This window comes from Ranitomeya imitator, chromosome 2, assembly GCF_032444005.1.
Source record: "Ranitomeya imitator isolate aRanImi1 chromosome 2, aRanImi1.pri, whole genome shotgun sequence".
NCBI lineage: Eukaryota > Metazoa > Chordata > Amphibia > Anura > Dendrobatidae > Ranitomeya > Ranitomeya imitator.
The window spans coordinates 508,073,916-508,087,956 of NC_091283.1; the positions used below are offsets into that span (position 1 = coordinate 508,073,916).

The 14,041-nt window shown below is 47.4% G+C and overlaps 1 protein-coding gene across 2 annotated transcripts in view; it reads right to left on the minus strand.

The window, feature by feature from the left end:
* The window catches only part of PPP1R1B (protein phosphatase 1 regulatory inhibitor subunit 1B), an 87,102-nt gene that overhangs the window by 47,302 nt on the left and 25,759 nt on the right, over positions 1-14,041 (minus strand). The window contains exon 1 of one of the 2 annotated variants that reach the window (XM_069751664.1): positions 6,963-7,035. The exons of the other annotated variant lie outside the window; for it this stretch is intronic. Within the exon in view, the coding sequence (XP_069607765.1) occupies positions 6,963-6,998 (36 nt within the window). The 5' untranslated portion in view covers positions 6,999-7,035. Of the gene's footprint in view, positions 1-6,962; positions 7,036-14,041 lie in introns of those variants that run through there. 2 annotated transcript variants of the gene reach the window in all.

A 14,041-nucleotide genomic window follows, 5' to 3' on the forward strand; every position in this document is an offset into this window, starting at 1 on the left:
GGAAAAAACATCAGCAGAGTTAGTTCCAGACATCAGTCTGATGTGGACAGAGGGTCCACGGAGCTGTGCATGCCCTCAGAGCTGCAGCTCCCAGAAAGAGACATTTTGAAGGCAGAATTGTATTGCAGTGAGCATGAAGGAAGGCAAAGCAAAGGAGAGGATACCAGAAGGGGACCAGCCCCGAACAGACTGCCTCCTTCTGAGGCGCAGAATACCGGTAGCCAGAACACTGAGGTAGTAAGGACCTCTACGCCTTACTTCAGAGACCGGCAGGACAGCTAATTGCATGTTACCTGTCCGCACCTACACCCAGGAGGCACGGTGACACCCCACAGAGCCGGGTTATCTAAGAGACCCTATAAACAGGCTCAAGTCACCAGTCATATGGGTTTTGTCCTATCCTATATGGGGGACAGAGAGAGAGAGACACTACATCTGTGAGGACCTTATTTGAAGCTTATGCAGTAAGGGACTACACCACTACAGTGCAAAGGAAGGCTATTGATTTCCACCTGGACAAAGTGGACTCTTGACTTGCCTCTGATCCAGCCGGACTCTGCCTGCCCTGTGGTCTGGTGCCCTGGACTGTGGATGCTGAAGTCTTCAGTAAAGGTAAAGAGACTGCAACCTTGTGTCCTCATTCTTCACTGCGCCATTCACCATTCACCATCTACATACTGGGAAGCCCTGGGGATACACTTCACTTGTGGGAAGGTATACCATCTAGCTTCCATAACATCACCCCAGTGGACCCCTTAAAGCAGTGTCGGTCACCCTGACCGAATACCACAGGTAGCATTACGAACATAAACTCTATCCCTTAAAAGACCTTTCCATTTTATACGGACGTCCCAGGGCCACGGACCGGGTCAGCCACCGTGACATCCCCCTGTGAACCGCAGGTCCCGGTACTGAGTAACCCCTTGCCCTGACGGGGCGCTCCAAACTGTCATGAACTTGAACATTTAACATGCAGAGGTCCTTAGACTCTGAGCTTGGATACCTACTCTTGGGAATGTTGTCCAAAGCCTTGAGTGTTTTCCACTTGTGAATACTTTTCTCCCTGTCAAATGATGGATTTCAAATTTTTTGGAAATGCTCTTATAACCCATCCCAGATTGATGAGCAGAAACGATTGCTTCATCTGAGGTTGTATGTACGTAATTATAAGACCTTCTAGTGACCACATTTTTTTTAACTACATCCCAATATGTAACACTGTATAATTCAATATATGCATATGGATCCCTCCTTCAGAGCACTTTACAGCTACTCCAATACATAGTTTCTATATACAAACAGCTAGTTTCAGTCACAAGCCAACACACACAGACCTGAGTTGTACAAACACTTGACAGGGCGGTTTAAACAATGAAAGAGTCATAGTCCATTAGATCAATAGATCAACAAACACAGAGGATCCTTGTTCATGCAAAGCAGAGCTTGCAATCTAAACTGCCATAGTGGACCATAATCAGCACTGTATGCCCATAATTTATCTTTCATTGCTCAGTAACAAGCTGACCTTGCAGAAAATCAGACATGAGAGACATTTCAAATTGAGGGTTAGTGCAGCCCCCAGTGCTGATAAGAACTTCCATGGCCTTCATGGAATCGCCTTCACCACCCAACATCCAGCTAAATGACACCAGTAACCCTTTCCAGCATCCATTTACTGCTCGCTATATAAATTCAGTTAATTGTCCAGGATGAAAAGAACTAAAATCATCACGTTTTCCTGTTGGGATAATTTAAAAGTGGCTCTGAAATGGGAGTATTTGCACTGAATAATTATCGACATTGAGTGCTAATTTCACAATAATCTATCAGTGTAATCAGACTACCAATCTCCCAATGAATGTGCAAAACAATTGTTCAACTTGTTCCTCAGATGAAGTGATCTTTCATGCAGCGCAAAAGATCATCGTTCTTGGCAGTGCAATGTCCTGTGTAAAGAGGACTCACGCTGTCAAGGACAATGATTTAATACTTAGCTTGGCCAAGCATTCCTGTTTTTTGAAAGAGCTGCCCCCAGACTCACCTGACGATGGCTTATCTCCACCCCAATCTAAAATTCAGTAGGCTTGATCTTTTCGATGTTTGGAAAGAGTCGGGAGGCCCTGCTATACATTAAATGAGTGGTGGGAACCTATGGCTCTCAGAAGCATCTCATGGGCACTCGTGGCATCACCCTAGCACTCCAGCATTCAGGGGCTCAACTATTGCAGTGTCAGAGTTGCGACCGCAATAGTTGAGCCCCTAGATGCTGGAGTGTAATTGGGCCCGTGCAGAAGGGGAGCTAGACATCGCCAATTTGACGTGGATGTGCGTCTAATGACGCACATTCAGGTGAAATATATTGTGGCACAGAGAACAGCTCTGGGGCCCACAGAAGATGTTGGCTTGCCAGCAAGATGTGGTGCATGGCATGCAGAAGTCAGCTGTTAGCTCCTGCATCGGCTACACAAGAGGACGCTGTGTAGCGTAGGAGAGAAGGAAGGTAAATTGTTTATTTTTAATATGTACTGGAGAAGAACAAAAGGGCCCTAGGATGGAGAAACATTATACCAAGATGAGGGACATTATACCTGGATGGTGGACATTCTACCGTGATGGAGATATTATACCAGTATGGGGGACATTATACTACAATGGGGACATTGTTCTAGTATGGAGACATTATACTAGGATTGGGGCATTATACCAGAATGGGGGAAGTTATACCAGAATTGGGGACATGATACCAGCATGGGGGGAAATTATACCAGAATTGGGGACATTATACCAGAATCGGGAACATTATAACAGGATGGTGGACATTATACTAGGATGGGGGGCATTAAATCAGGCTGTGGACATTAAAACAGAATGGGGACACTATACCAGAATGGGGACACTAAACCAGGATGGGAGACAATTATACCAGGAAGTGGGACGTTATACCAGAATATGGCAGGTTAAATTGCCATGTTGGCACTTTGTGATAATTAGTGGGTTTTGGGTTGCATTTGGTCTCTTGTCAGGGAAACTTTACAACAAATGTGGATGGTCTGATTCCTTTGTTAGAGCCATTAGAGAATCTACACTGATACAGCCAGATGTGTGCTGAGCGAGTACATACATAGAGGAGAATGCACTCACACTGTGTGCACACGGTCAGGGTCAGGCACTGTCAGTAGGCAAGTGCAAACACTCTGGCTGACTACAGGCAGCGCTCATTCCGAGCAAGCAGGTGCTGTCATTCACAAGCAGGGGAACTCCCCAAAATCCTAATTGAAGGTGCCCTTGGGCATGCCAAGCGTGCACCAAAGTCCCATAATTTGCATTTGAATTTAAAGTAGTACATTTTCTTAAGCACTGTACCACTAAAAATGTACAGTGCTATTGTTTTTTTTAAGGGGGAAAAGTCCTGTATATCACTGTACAGCTATTTTAATATGTATTTTGAGGGGTGAGAGATACCCTTTAAAATTAAGAGAAATACATGCATGTATGATGCCCTGTTTTCATAGATTCACAAGTAACACTGCCAGACACTCAGGGCACAGGAATCAGAGTAAGGGCTCATACTTACATGCGAGGAACTCGGATGAGTCTCGCACGTCAATACTCGGCGCTGCACCTGGCACTCAGGAGCGGAGCGTGCGGCTGCATGTATTCCTATGTGGCCGCACCCTCCGATCTGAGTAACATGCGAGACTCATCCGAGTTTCTCGCAAGTGAGTATGAGCCCTCAGAGTTAATTTGGGTGGAGTCAGGTAGCAATATACTGAGTCCGGCTTTACAAAATATATATTTATTTTTAAAAAATGGATCAGTCATGTTACCATTTTAGTAGAGTAACTTTGTTATTACTGTGTGGAAAAAATGGACTAGTCAGAACTTTGGCTTACCGACTCCGCAGCCCACATACCCCAATATAATTAGCTGACCTATAATTAAGGGCGGCTGCAGACGAGAGTATGAAAATGGTCTGAGTTTCATCCAGAGAACTTGGATGATTTGTTTTCTAATTTACATCCGATTTTCATCCGTGTACCATTCATGTGTTCGTTTTTTGCATCCATGTGATGTCCGTGTGCAATCCGTTTTCATACATCTACACTAAAAAATGTACATAATCAAACACTGTTTCCTAAGTTTATCAAAGAAATATGTCTGTAAAAATCTGATGGCGTTCGGATGTTCCGTGTGGGATCTAATTTTTGTAATGCAAAAATAGAGTTAATTAAAAATCAGATCGCACAAGTCTGATTCGCTTGTCTGCATAAGCTCTAAAAGTCAGAGCATTTTTCATGCCAAAAGGACTCAGGATATCTGATGGCTATGGGGACCCACTGATGATCGCCCAATCATGATTTTGTGGTTTGTCCTGAGGAAGTTAACTTTGAAACGCGTTGACAAAAACGCATCTTGTCTCCTGGTTCCAAGTACCGACAATCCCTGGATTTCATCCACTGGTCTCCTTGGAAGTGCAGAAAACCCCAATCCTACTGTTTTTTTTCTTCATCCTGGATCTACTTGTGGGTCTCCAGCAGCCATATTGAAGCGTTTTGTGTTGTGACTTCACAACCCAGCCAGGTGAGCAATTCTCTATATCTCAGCATCTTTGTTACTATGATAAGACCCTATTGCGCTATTGTTCTTCCCGTTTATCTCCATTGTCATCTGAAGATTTGACATACAATGCCTTTAAATGTATACTGCAGATTTTCACAGTAGATCCGAGACAAAATCTACAATGAACCCACAGAATTTCTGCAAAAGGCACATTTTACCACTTTTGGGCCTATAAGTGACCATACACCTTACATAGCTGTCAGCATTGACCATGATATTTGTTCCCTGAGGACCAATGGGCTTTATATTCAGAAAAACTGCAAATAGACTATGTGTCCTTGTTGTTGGACAGTGCATGGTTAAAATATGTGCCGCCTGCAGGGCGTCTGCAGCCTAGGAATCTGCTAATGAGATTAGGGGATCTGAAAGGAAAACCAAACAGAGATTTACTTGTCTTTCCACAACTGCTTCCACCACCTAGTATAATCTCCTCTCCTCTGAAACTCTCCACTCCCAAAGGTTATGTGGCCAAACATTATGACACCATACAGTAAAGGCCCCTTCACATTTAGCGACGCTGCAGCGATACCGACAACGATCCGGATCGCTGCAGCGTCGCTGTTTGGTCGCTGGAGAGCTGTCACACAGACCGCTCTCCAGCGACCAACGATGCCGGTAACCAGGGTAAACATCGGGTAACTAAGCGCAGGGCCGCGCTTAGTAACCCGATGTTTACCCTGGTTACCATCCTAAAAGTAAAAAAAAACAAACAGTACATACTTACCTACCGCTGTCTGTCCTCCAGCGCTGGGCTCTGCTTCTCTGCTCTCCTCCTGTACTGTCTGGGAGCCGGAAAGCAGAGCGGTGACGTCACCGCTCTGCTTTCCGGCTCACAGCCAGTACAGGAGGAGTGCAGAGCGCAGCGCTGGAGGACAGACAGCGGTAGGTAAGTATGTACTGTTTGTTTTTTTTTACTTTTAGCATGGTAACCAGGGTAAACATCGGGTTACTAAGCGCGGCCCTGCGCTTAGTTACCCGATGTTTACCCTGGTTACCAGTGAAGACATCGCTGGATCGGTGTCACACACGCCGATCCAGCGATGTCTCCAGGGAGTCCAGCGACGAAATAAAGTTCTGGACTTTATTCAGCGACCAACGATCTCCCAGCAGGGACCTGATCGTTGGTCGCTGTCACACATAACGATTTCATTAACGATATCGTTGCTACGTCACAAATAGCAACGATATCGTTAACAATATCGTTATGTGTGAAGGTACCTTAAGTAGTAGTTTACTTAAACGTGCATTTACCTTGGCCAAATATCAGAAACAAGTGTTCCTAGGAACTCTCATTTCTACATAATAATTGGCCATTGTAAAGCTGTGTTCACATGCAGCAGTTACGCTGTGGTGGAAAACTACAAGGTTATGTGTCCACGTTCAGGATTGCATCAGGATTTGGTCAGGATTTTATGCAGGTTAAATCTGCACCAAATCTGCACCTGAGGTCACTGGCAGGTCACCTGCGCTGTCCTTGCGTTGTTTCTGCAATGTAAAGGCCCCTTCACATTAAGCGACGCTGCAGCGATACCGACAACGATCCGGATCGCTGCAGCGTCGCTGTTTGGTCGCTGGAGAGCTGTCACACAGACCGCTCTCCAGCGACCAACGATGCCGGTAACCAGGGTAAACATCGGGTAACTAAGCGCAGGGCCGCGCTTAGTAACCCGATGTTTACCCTGGTTACCATGCTAAAAGTAAAAAAAACAAACAGTACATACTTACCTGACGCTGTCTGTCCTCCAGCGCTGTGCTCTGCACTCCTCCTGTACTGTCTGTGTGAGCACAGCGGCCGGAAAGCAGAGCGGTGACGTCACCGCTCTGCTTTCCGGCTGACCGACGCTCACAGCCAGTGCAGGAGGAGTGCAGAGCACAGCAGAGGCGTAGCTAGAGCTTTTGCCGCCCGGGGCTGTTCCCGAGTTTGGCGCCCCCCCCCCCCAGCTCAATACACACAAAGGTTACCAAAAATGGTTTTCCTGTTTTGTAGAACTTAAACTGGGCCTAATGGTGTCACCCCCACATGCCACACCTGTGACTTAATACCACCACACCATGACCAGGCCACATAGTGACCGAATAATACTACATACAAGGGACAAATACCACCGCACCATTTCCAGATCACATATTACCACCACATAGTGACTGAATACTACAATACTGATCAGTAATAAAAAAAAAACCACAATACTATCACCATAGGTGCCAGTATTCACAGGAGATCTGTACTTAGTATGCAGTGTCTGTGTAGAGGTAATACAGAGATCACTGGTGACATTATACACAGGACCTCTATATAGTATACAGTGTATAGTGTCAGTGTATAGGTAACACTGACTCACCAGTGACGTCTCTAGGTGAAGTCCTTCATCTTTCATCCAGCACAGACCGCCATCATTCCTTCCAGCCAGGACTCGTTTCTGCAGGAAATAACACAGTTATCTCGAGCTCCGCTTGCAGAACACATTACTTAATTTTTCACAACTTCTACATTACACCACATGAAGAAAAAAAGGTGATATAGTGTCACTCTGCACAGTAACAGGACCGCCCCCCCATTTAAAACAGTATACTCAAAAAATAAAATAAATACATCACTGCAGTAACAATATCCCTTAATTATCCCCTATGGTAATAATATTCCCCACCCTGGCCCCGTTTATCTCATTCCTGGCTCCAGCCATATGTTCTCGCATCCTGCCCTCATGAGTATCCATTCTACCCCATATGATCTCCACATCCTGCCCCACCAGCCTCCATCGTATCCGTCCTGCCCCATGATCCAATCCTGCCCCGTGTCTCCAATCATGCCCCGTATCTACATTCTGCCCATGCCTCAAGTCCTGCCCCCAGTGTGTCCAGCATATTACCCCCATGTTGTCCAGCAATCTGCCCCAGTGTGTCCAGCATATTACCCCCATGTTGTCCAGCAATCTGCCCCAGTGTGTCCAGCATATTACCCCCAGTGTGTCCAGCAATCTGCCCCAGTATGTCCAGCATATTACCCCCAGTGTGTCCAGCAATCTGCCCTCAGTGTGTCCAGCAATCTGCCCCAGTGTCCAGCCTTTCCCCAGTGTGTCCAGCAGTCTGTCCCAGTGTGTCCAGCATATTACCCCCAGTGTCCAGCATTGCCCCAGTGTGTCCAGTATATTACCCCCAGTGTGTCCAGCAATCTGCCCCAGTGTCCAGCATTGCCCCAGTGTGTCCAGAAGTCTGCCCCAGGGTCTCCAGCATTGCCTCAATGTGTCCAGAAATCTGCCCCAGGGTCTCCAGTATTGCCCCAGTGTGTCCAGCAATCTGCCCCAGGGTCTCCAGTATTGACCCAGTGTGTCCAGCATTCTGCCCCATAGTCACCTGTACTGCCCCAGTGTGTCCAGCATTCTGCCCCATGGTCTCCAGTATTGCCCCAGTGTGTCCAGCAATCTGCCCCATGGTCTCCTGTATTGCCCCAGTGTGTCCAGCATTCTGCCCCATGGTCTCCAGTATTGCCCCGGTGTGTCCAGCAATCTGCCCCATGGTCTCCAGTATTGCCCCAGTATGTCCAGAAGTCTGCCCCAGGGTCTCCAGCATTGCCTCAATGTGTCCTGAGATCTGCCCCATGGTCTCCAGTATTCAGTGTGTCCAGCATTCTGCCCCATAGTCTCCTGTACTGCCCCAGTGTGTCCAGCATTCTGCCCCATGGTCTCCAGTATTGCCCCAGTGTGTCCAGCAATCTGCCCCATAGTCTCCTGTATTGCCCCAGTGTGTCCAGCAATCTGCCCCATAGTCTCCTGTATTGCCCCAGTGTGTCCAGCAATCTGCCCCATGGTCTCCAGTATTGCCCCAGTGTGTCCAGCAATCTGCCCCATGGTCTCCTGTATTGCCCCAGTGTGTCCAGCAATCTGCCCCATGGTCTCCTGTATTGCCCAAGTGTGTCCAGCAATCTGCCCCATAGTCTCCTGTATTGCCCCAGTGTGTCCAGCAATCTGCCCCATGGTCTCCTGTATTGCCCCAGTGTGTCCAGCATTCTGCCCCATGGTCTCCAGCATTGCCCCAGCCCCAGACAGTCAGAAATAAAGAAAAAAAAAAAAAAAGTAAAATCCTCACCTCTCCCGTTCCCAGCGCAGGTCCGGTGCAGTCAGCGTCTCTCCGGCTCTGCGACGCTCAGGACAGAGAGGCAGAGCGGCGCGCACAGTAGTGACGTCATCGCGTCCTCTGCTCTGAGACGTCGCAGAGTCAGAGGACGCTGAAGCCGCAGGAACCAGGAGAGGTGAGTATTAGAGCGGGGGGCGGGACCCGGGACCCGGGGGTGGGGGGAGCTGGCCCTGGTCGTGGCGGCGGACGGCGCCGCCCGAAGATTTAAAGGGGCGTCTTTTTTTTTTTTTTTTTTATCTTCTCCTGCAGCGCCGGCCGCCCCCAGCATTGTGCCGCCCGGGGCGGACCGCCCCCCCCCCCGCACCCCCCTTCCTACGCCACTGGAGCACAGCGCTGGAGGACAGACAGCGGTAGGTAAGTATGTACTGTTTGTTTTTTTTTACTTTTAGGATGGTAACCAGGGTAAACATCGGGTTACTAAGCGCGGCCCTGCGCTTAGTTACCCGATGTTTACCCTGGTTACCAGTGAAGACATCGCTGGATCGGTGTCACACACGCCGATCCAGCGATGTCCGTGGGAGATCCAGCGACGAAATAAAGTTCTGGACTTTCTTCAGCGACCAACGATCTCCCAGCAGGGGCCTGATCGTTGGTCGCTGTCACACATAACGATTTTATTAACGATATCGTTGCTACGTCACATAAAGCAACGATATCGTTAACAATATCGTTATGTGTGAAGGTACCTTAAGGACATGCTGCGTTCTCAAAAGACGCGCCGCATGTGCGTTTTTGCGGGTATGCTGCATGCGTCTTTTAATGCATAGTGGAGACGGGATTTCATTAAATCCCCTCCACTATGCTGTAACATCTGGACGCTGCATTTTTGACGCTGCGGCTCAACGCAGCGTTTCCTGAACGTGGAAACATACCCCAACAGTCCTGTCCTGCTGTGGTATTTCCACTTTTTTCCCATGCACAATCACTTAATCTGAAAGGGAAACAACTTTTTCACCTGTAGTCATTACGATAGAAATCATTCTGTGCTGGTGGGAAATGTGGTCAGGCTACTTTTATATAGCGCTAACATATTCCGCAGCGCTTTACATTTTGCCCAATGGGGCTCACAATCTAAATTCCCTATCAGTATGTCTTTGGAATGTGGGAGGAAACCGGAGTGCCCGGAGGAAACCCACGCAAACACGGAGAGAACATACAAACTCTTTGCAGATGTTGTCCTTGGTGGGATTTGAACCCAGGACCCCAGCGCTGCAAGGCTGCAGTGCTAACCACTGCACCACCGTGCCGCAGTCACAAATTTCTATAACAATGAACTGGGTAGATGGTTACATGAATAAGATGCCGCCTTTATCTGTATATAGTGAATCATGTACAGTGGGGCAAAAAAGTATTTAGTCAGTCAGCAATAGTGCAAGTTCCACCACTTAAAAAGATGAGAGGCGTCTGTAATCTACATCATAGGTAGACCTCAACTATGGGAGACAAACTGAGAAAAAAAAATCCAGAAAATCACATTGTCTGTTTTTTTATCATTTTTTTTGCATATTATGGTGGAAAATAAGTATTTGGTCAGAAACAAACAATCAAGATTTCTGGCTCTCACAGACCTGTAACTTCTTCTTTAAGAGTCTCCTCTTTCCTCCACTCATTACCTGTAGTAATGGCACCTGTTTAAACTTGTTATCCGTATAAAAAGACACCTGTGCACACCCTCAAACAGTCTGACTCCAAACTCCACTATGGTGAAGACCAAAGAGCTGTCAAAGGACACCAGAAACAAAATTGTAGCCCTAGACCAGGCTGGGAAGACTGAATCTGCAATAGCCAACCAGCTTGGAGTGAAGAAATCAACAGTGGGAGCAATAATTAGAAAATGGAAGACATACAAGACCACTGATGATCTCCCTCGACCTGGGGCTCCACGCAAAATCCCACCCCGTGGGGTCAGAATGATCACAAGAACGGTGAGCAAAAATCCCAGAACCACGCGGGGGGACCTAGTGAATAAACTGCAGAGAGCTGGGACCAATGTAACAAGGCCTACCATAAGTAACACACTACGCCACCATGGACTCAGATCCTGCAGTGCCAGACGTGTCCCACTGCTTAAGCCAGTACATGTCTGGGCCCGTCTGAAGTTTGCTAGAGAGCATTTGGATGATCCAGAGGAGTTTTGGGAGAATGTCCTATGGTCTGATGAAACCAAACTGGAACTGTTTGGTAGAAACACAACTTGTCGTGTTTGGAGGAAAAAGAATACTGAGTTGCATCCATCAAACACCATACCTACTGTAAAGCATGGTGGTGGAAACATCATGCTTTGGGGCTGTTTCTCTGCAAAGGGGCCTGGACGACTGATCCAGGTACATGAAAGAATGAATGGGGCCATGTATCGTGAGATTTTGAGTGCAAACCTCCTTCCATCAGCAAGGGCATTGAAGATGAAACGTGGCTGGGTCTTTCAACATGACAATGATCCAAAGCACACCACCAGGGCAACGAAGGAGTGGCTTCATAAGAAGCATTTCAAGGTCCTGGAGTGGCCTAGCCAGTCTCCAGATCTCAACCCTATAGAAAACCTTTGGAGGGAGTTGAAAGTCCGTGTTGCCAAGCGAAAAGCCAAAAACATCACTGCTCTAGAGGAGATCTGCATGGAGGAATGGGCCAACATACCAACAACAGTGTGTGGCAACCTTGTGAAGACTTACAGAAAACGTTTGACCTCTGTCATTGCCAACAAGGGATATATTACAAAGTATTGAGAAGAAATTTTGTTTCAGACCAAATACTTATTTTCCACCATAATATGCAAATAAAATGTTAAAAAAACAGACAATGTGATTTTCTGGATTTTTTTTTCTCAGTTTGTCTCCCATAGTTGAGGTCTACCTATGATGTAAATTACAGACGCCTCTCATCTTTTTAAGTGGTGGAACTTGCACTATTACTGACTGACTAAATACTTTTTTGCCCCACTGTATATAGTGCCAAGCACTGCTCATATAAGATGGTGTTTCTCTCCTCATGGGGATTATTGCACATACAATAATAATAATAATTTTTTATTTATATAACGCCAACATATTCCGCAGCACTTTACAATTAAGCGGGGACATGTACAGACAATAAATTCAATACAAGGTAGGACAGTTAAACAGTGACATTAGGGGTGAGGTCCCTGCTCGCAAGCTTACAATCTACAAGGAAATGGGGGGGACACAATAGGTGAAAAGTGCTTGTTATTTCAGGTCTGGCAATTATAATAAATAGGGATTTTCATATAAAGCTGCATGATCCGGTCATCAGCCCGTGTGTTTAAGTGCAATAGTCAAGTATCAAGGGCAGTTATCATGTGCATGGAGGGTGTGGAGACAGATGAATAGTAGGGTGCAGATTCATATGCAGATAATATTTGGAAGGAGGGAACAGGACAAAGTTAGTTTACTGAGTAGTTGATGTGGTAGGCTTGTTTGAAGAGATGGGTTTTTAAAGCACGCTTGAATAGGTCAGGGCTAGGTATCAGTCTGATCGTCTGGGGAAGTGCATTCCAGAGAGCTGGCGCAGCACGAGAGAAGTCTTGGAGACGGAGGTGTGAGGTTCGGATTACGGGGGATGTTCGTCTTAGGTCATTTGTAGAACGGAGGGCACGTGTAGGGCGATAGACAGAGATGAGAGAGGATATATAAGGCGGTGCAGAACTGTGGAGAGCTTTGTGGGCGAGAGAGATGAGTTTATACTGGACCCTGTAGCGAATGGGTAGCCAGTGCAATGACTGGCACAAGATGGAGGCATCAGTGAAGCGGCTGGACAGAAATATGACTCTGGCTGCTGCATTCAAGATGGATTGGAGAGGGGAAAGTTTGGTAAGAGGGAGGCCAATCAGAAGAGAGTTGCAGTAGTTCAGACGAGAATGAATAAGAGCAACAGTAAGAGTCTTAGCAGTTTCAAAGGTGAGAAAAGGTCGGATTCTGGAGATGTTTTTAAGATGCAGGAGCGAGTGAGTGATCGGATATAGGGAATAAAGGAAAGTTCGGTGTCGACTATGACCCCAAGACAGCGGGCATGCTGCTTGGGAGTTATGGTTGAACCCTCCAGGGTAATTTTGATGTTAGGTAGAGTGAGGTTAGTAGAGGGGAGAAACACAAGAAGTTCAGTTTTGGAGAGATTTAGTTTCAGATAGAGGGCGGACATGATGTTAGAGACAGCAGACAGACAATCCTTGGTATTTTGAATTAGCGTAGGGTTGATGTCAGCGGAAGAAGTGTATAATTGGGTGTCGTCAGCATAGAGATGATACTGGAAACCAAATCTGCCGATTGCTTGCCCAATAGGGGCAGTGTATAGAGAGAAGAGAAAGGGGCCTAGGACTTAGCCCTGTGGAACACCTATAGTAAGGGGACGAGGAGAGGAAGAGGAGTCAGCAAAAGATACAGTGAAGGAGCGATCGGAGAGGTAGGAGAAGAACCAGGAGAGGGCTGTGTCCTTGAGGCCTATGGAGCGGAGCATAGTGAGAAGGAGCTGGTGATCCACTGTCAAATGCAGCAGAGAGATCCAGGAGAATCAGCAGGGAGCAATGACCTTTGGATTTAGCTGTTAAGGTGCCGTCACACTGAGCGACGCTGCAGCGATACCGACAACGATCCGGATCGCTGCAGCGTCGCTGTTTGGTCTCTGGAGAGCTGTCACACAGACAGCTCTCCAGCGACCAACGATCCCGAGGTCCCCGGTAACCAGGGTAAACATCGGGTTACTAAGCGCAGGGCCGCGCTTAGTAACCCGATGTTTACCCTGGTTACCATCCTAAAAGTAAAAAAAACAAACAGAACATACTTACCTACAGCCGTCTGTCCTCCAGCGCTGTGCTCTGCTCTCCTCCTGCACTGGCTGTGAGCACAGCGGCCGGAAAGCAGAGCGGTGACGTCACCGCTCTGCTTTCCGGCTGAACGACGCTCACAGCCAGTACAGGAGGAGAGCAGAGCACAGCGCTGGAGGACAGACAGCTGTAGGTAAGTATGTAGTGTTTGGTTTTTTTACTTTTAGGATGGTAACCAGGGTAAACATCGGGTTACTAAGCGCGGCCCTGCGCTTAGTTACCCGATGTTTACCCTGGTTACCAGTGAAGACATCGCTGGATCGGTGTCACACACGCCGATTCAGCGATGTCTGCGGGGAGTCCAGCGACAAAATAAAGTTCTGGACTTTCTTCCCCGACCAGCGACAGCACAGCAGGGGCCTGATCGTTGCTGCCTGTCACACTGGACGATATCGCTAGCGAGGACGCTGCAACGTCACGGATCGCTAGCGATATCGTCTAGTGTGACGGTAC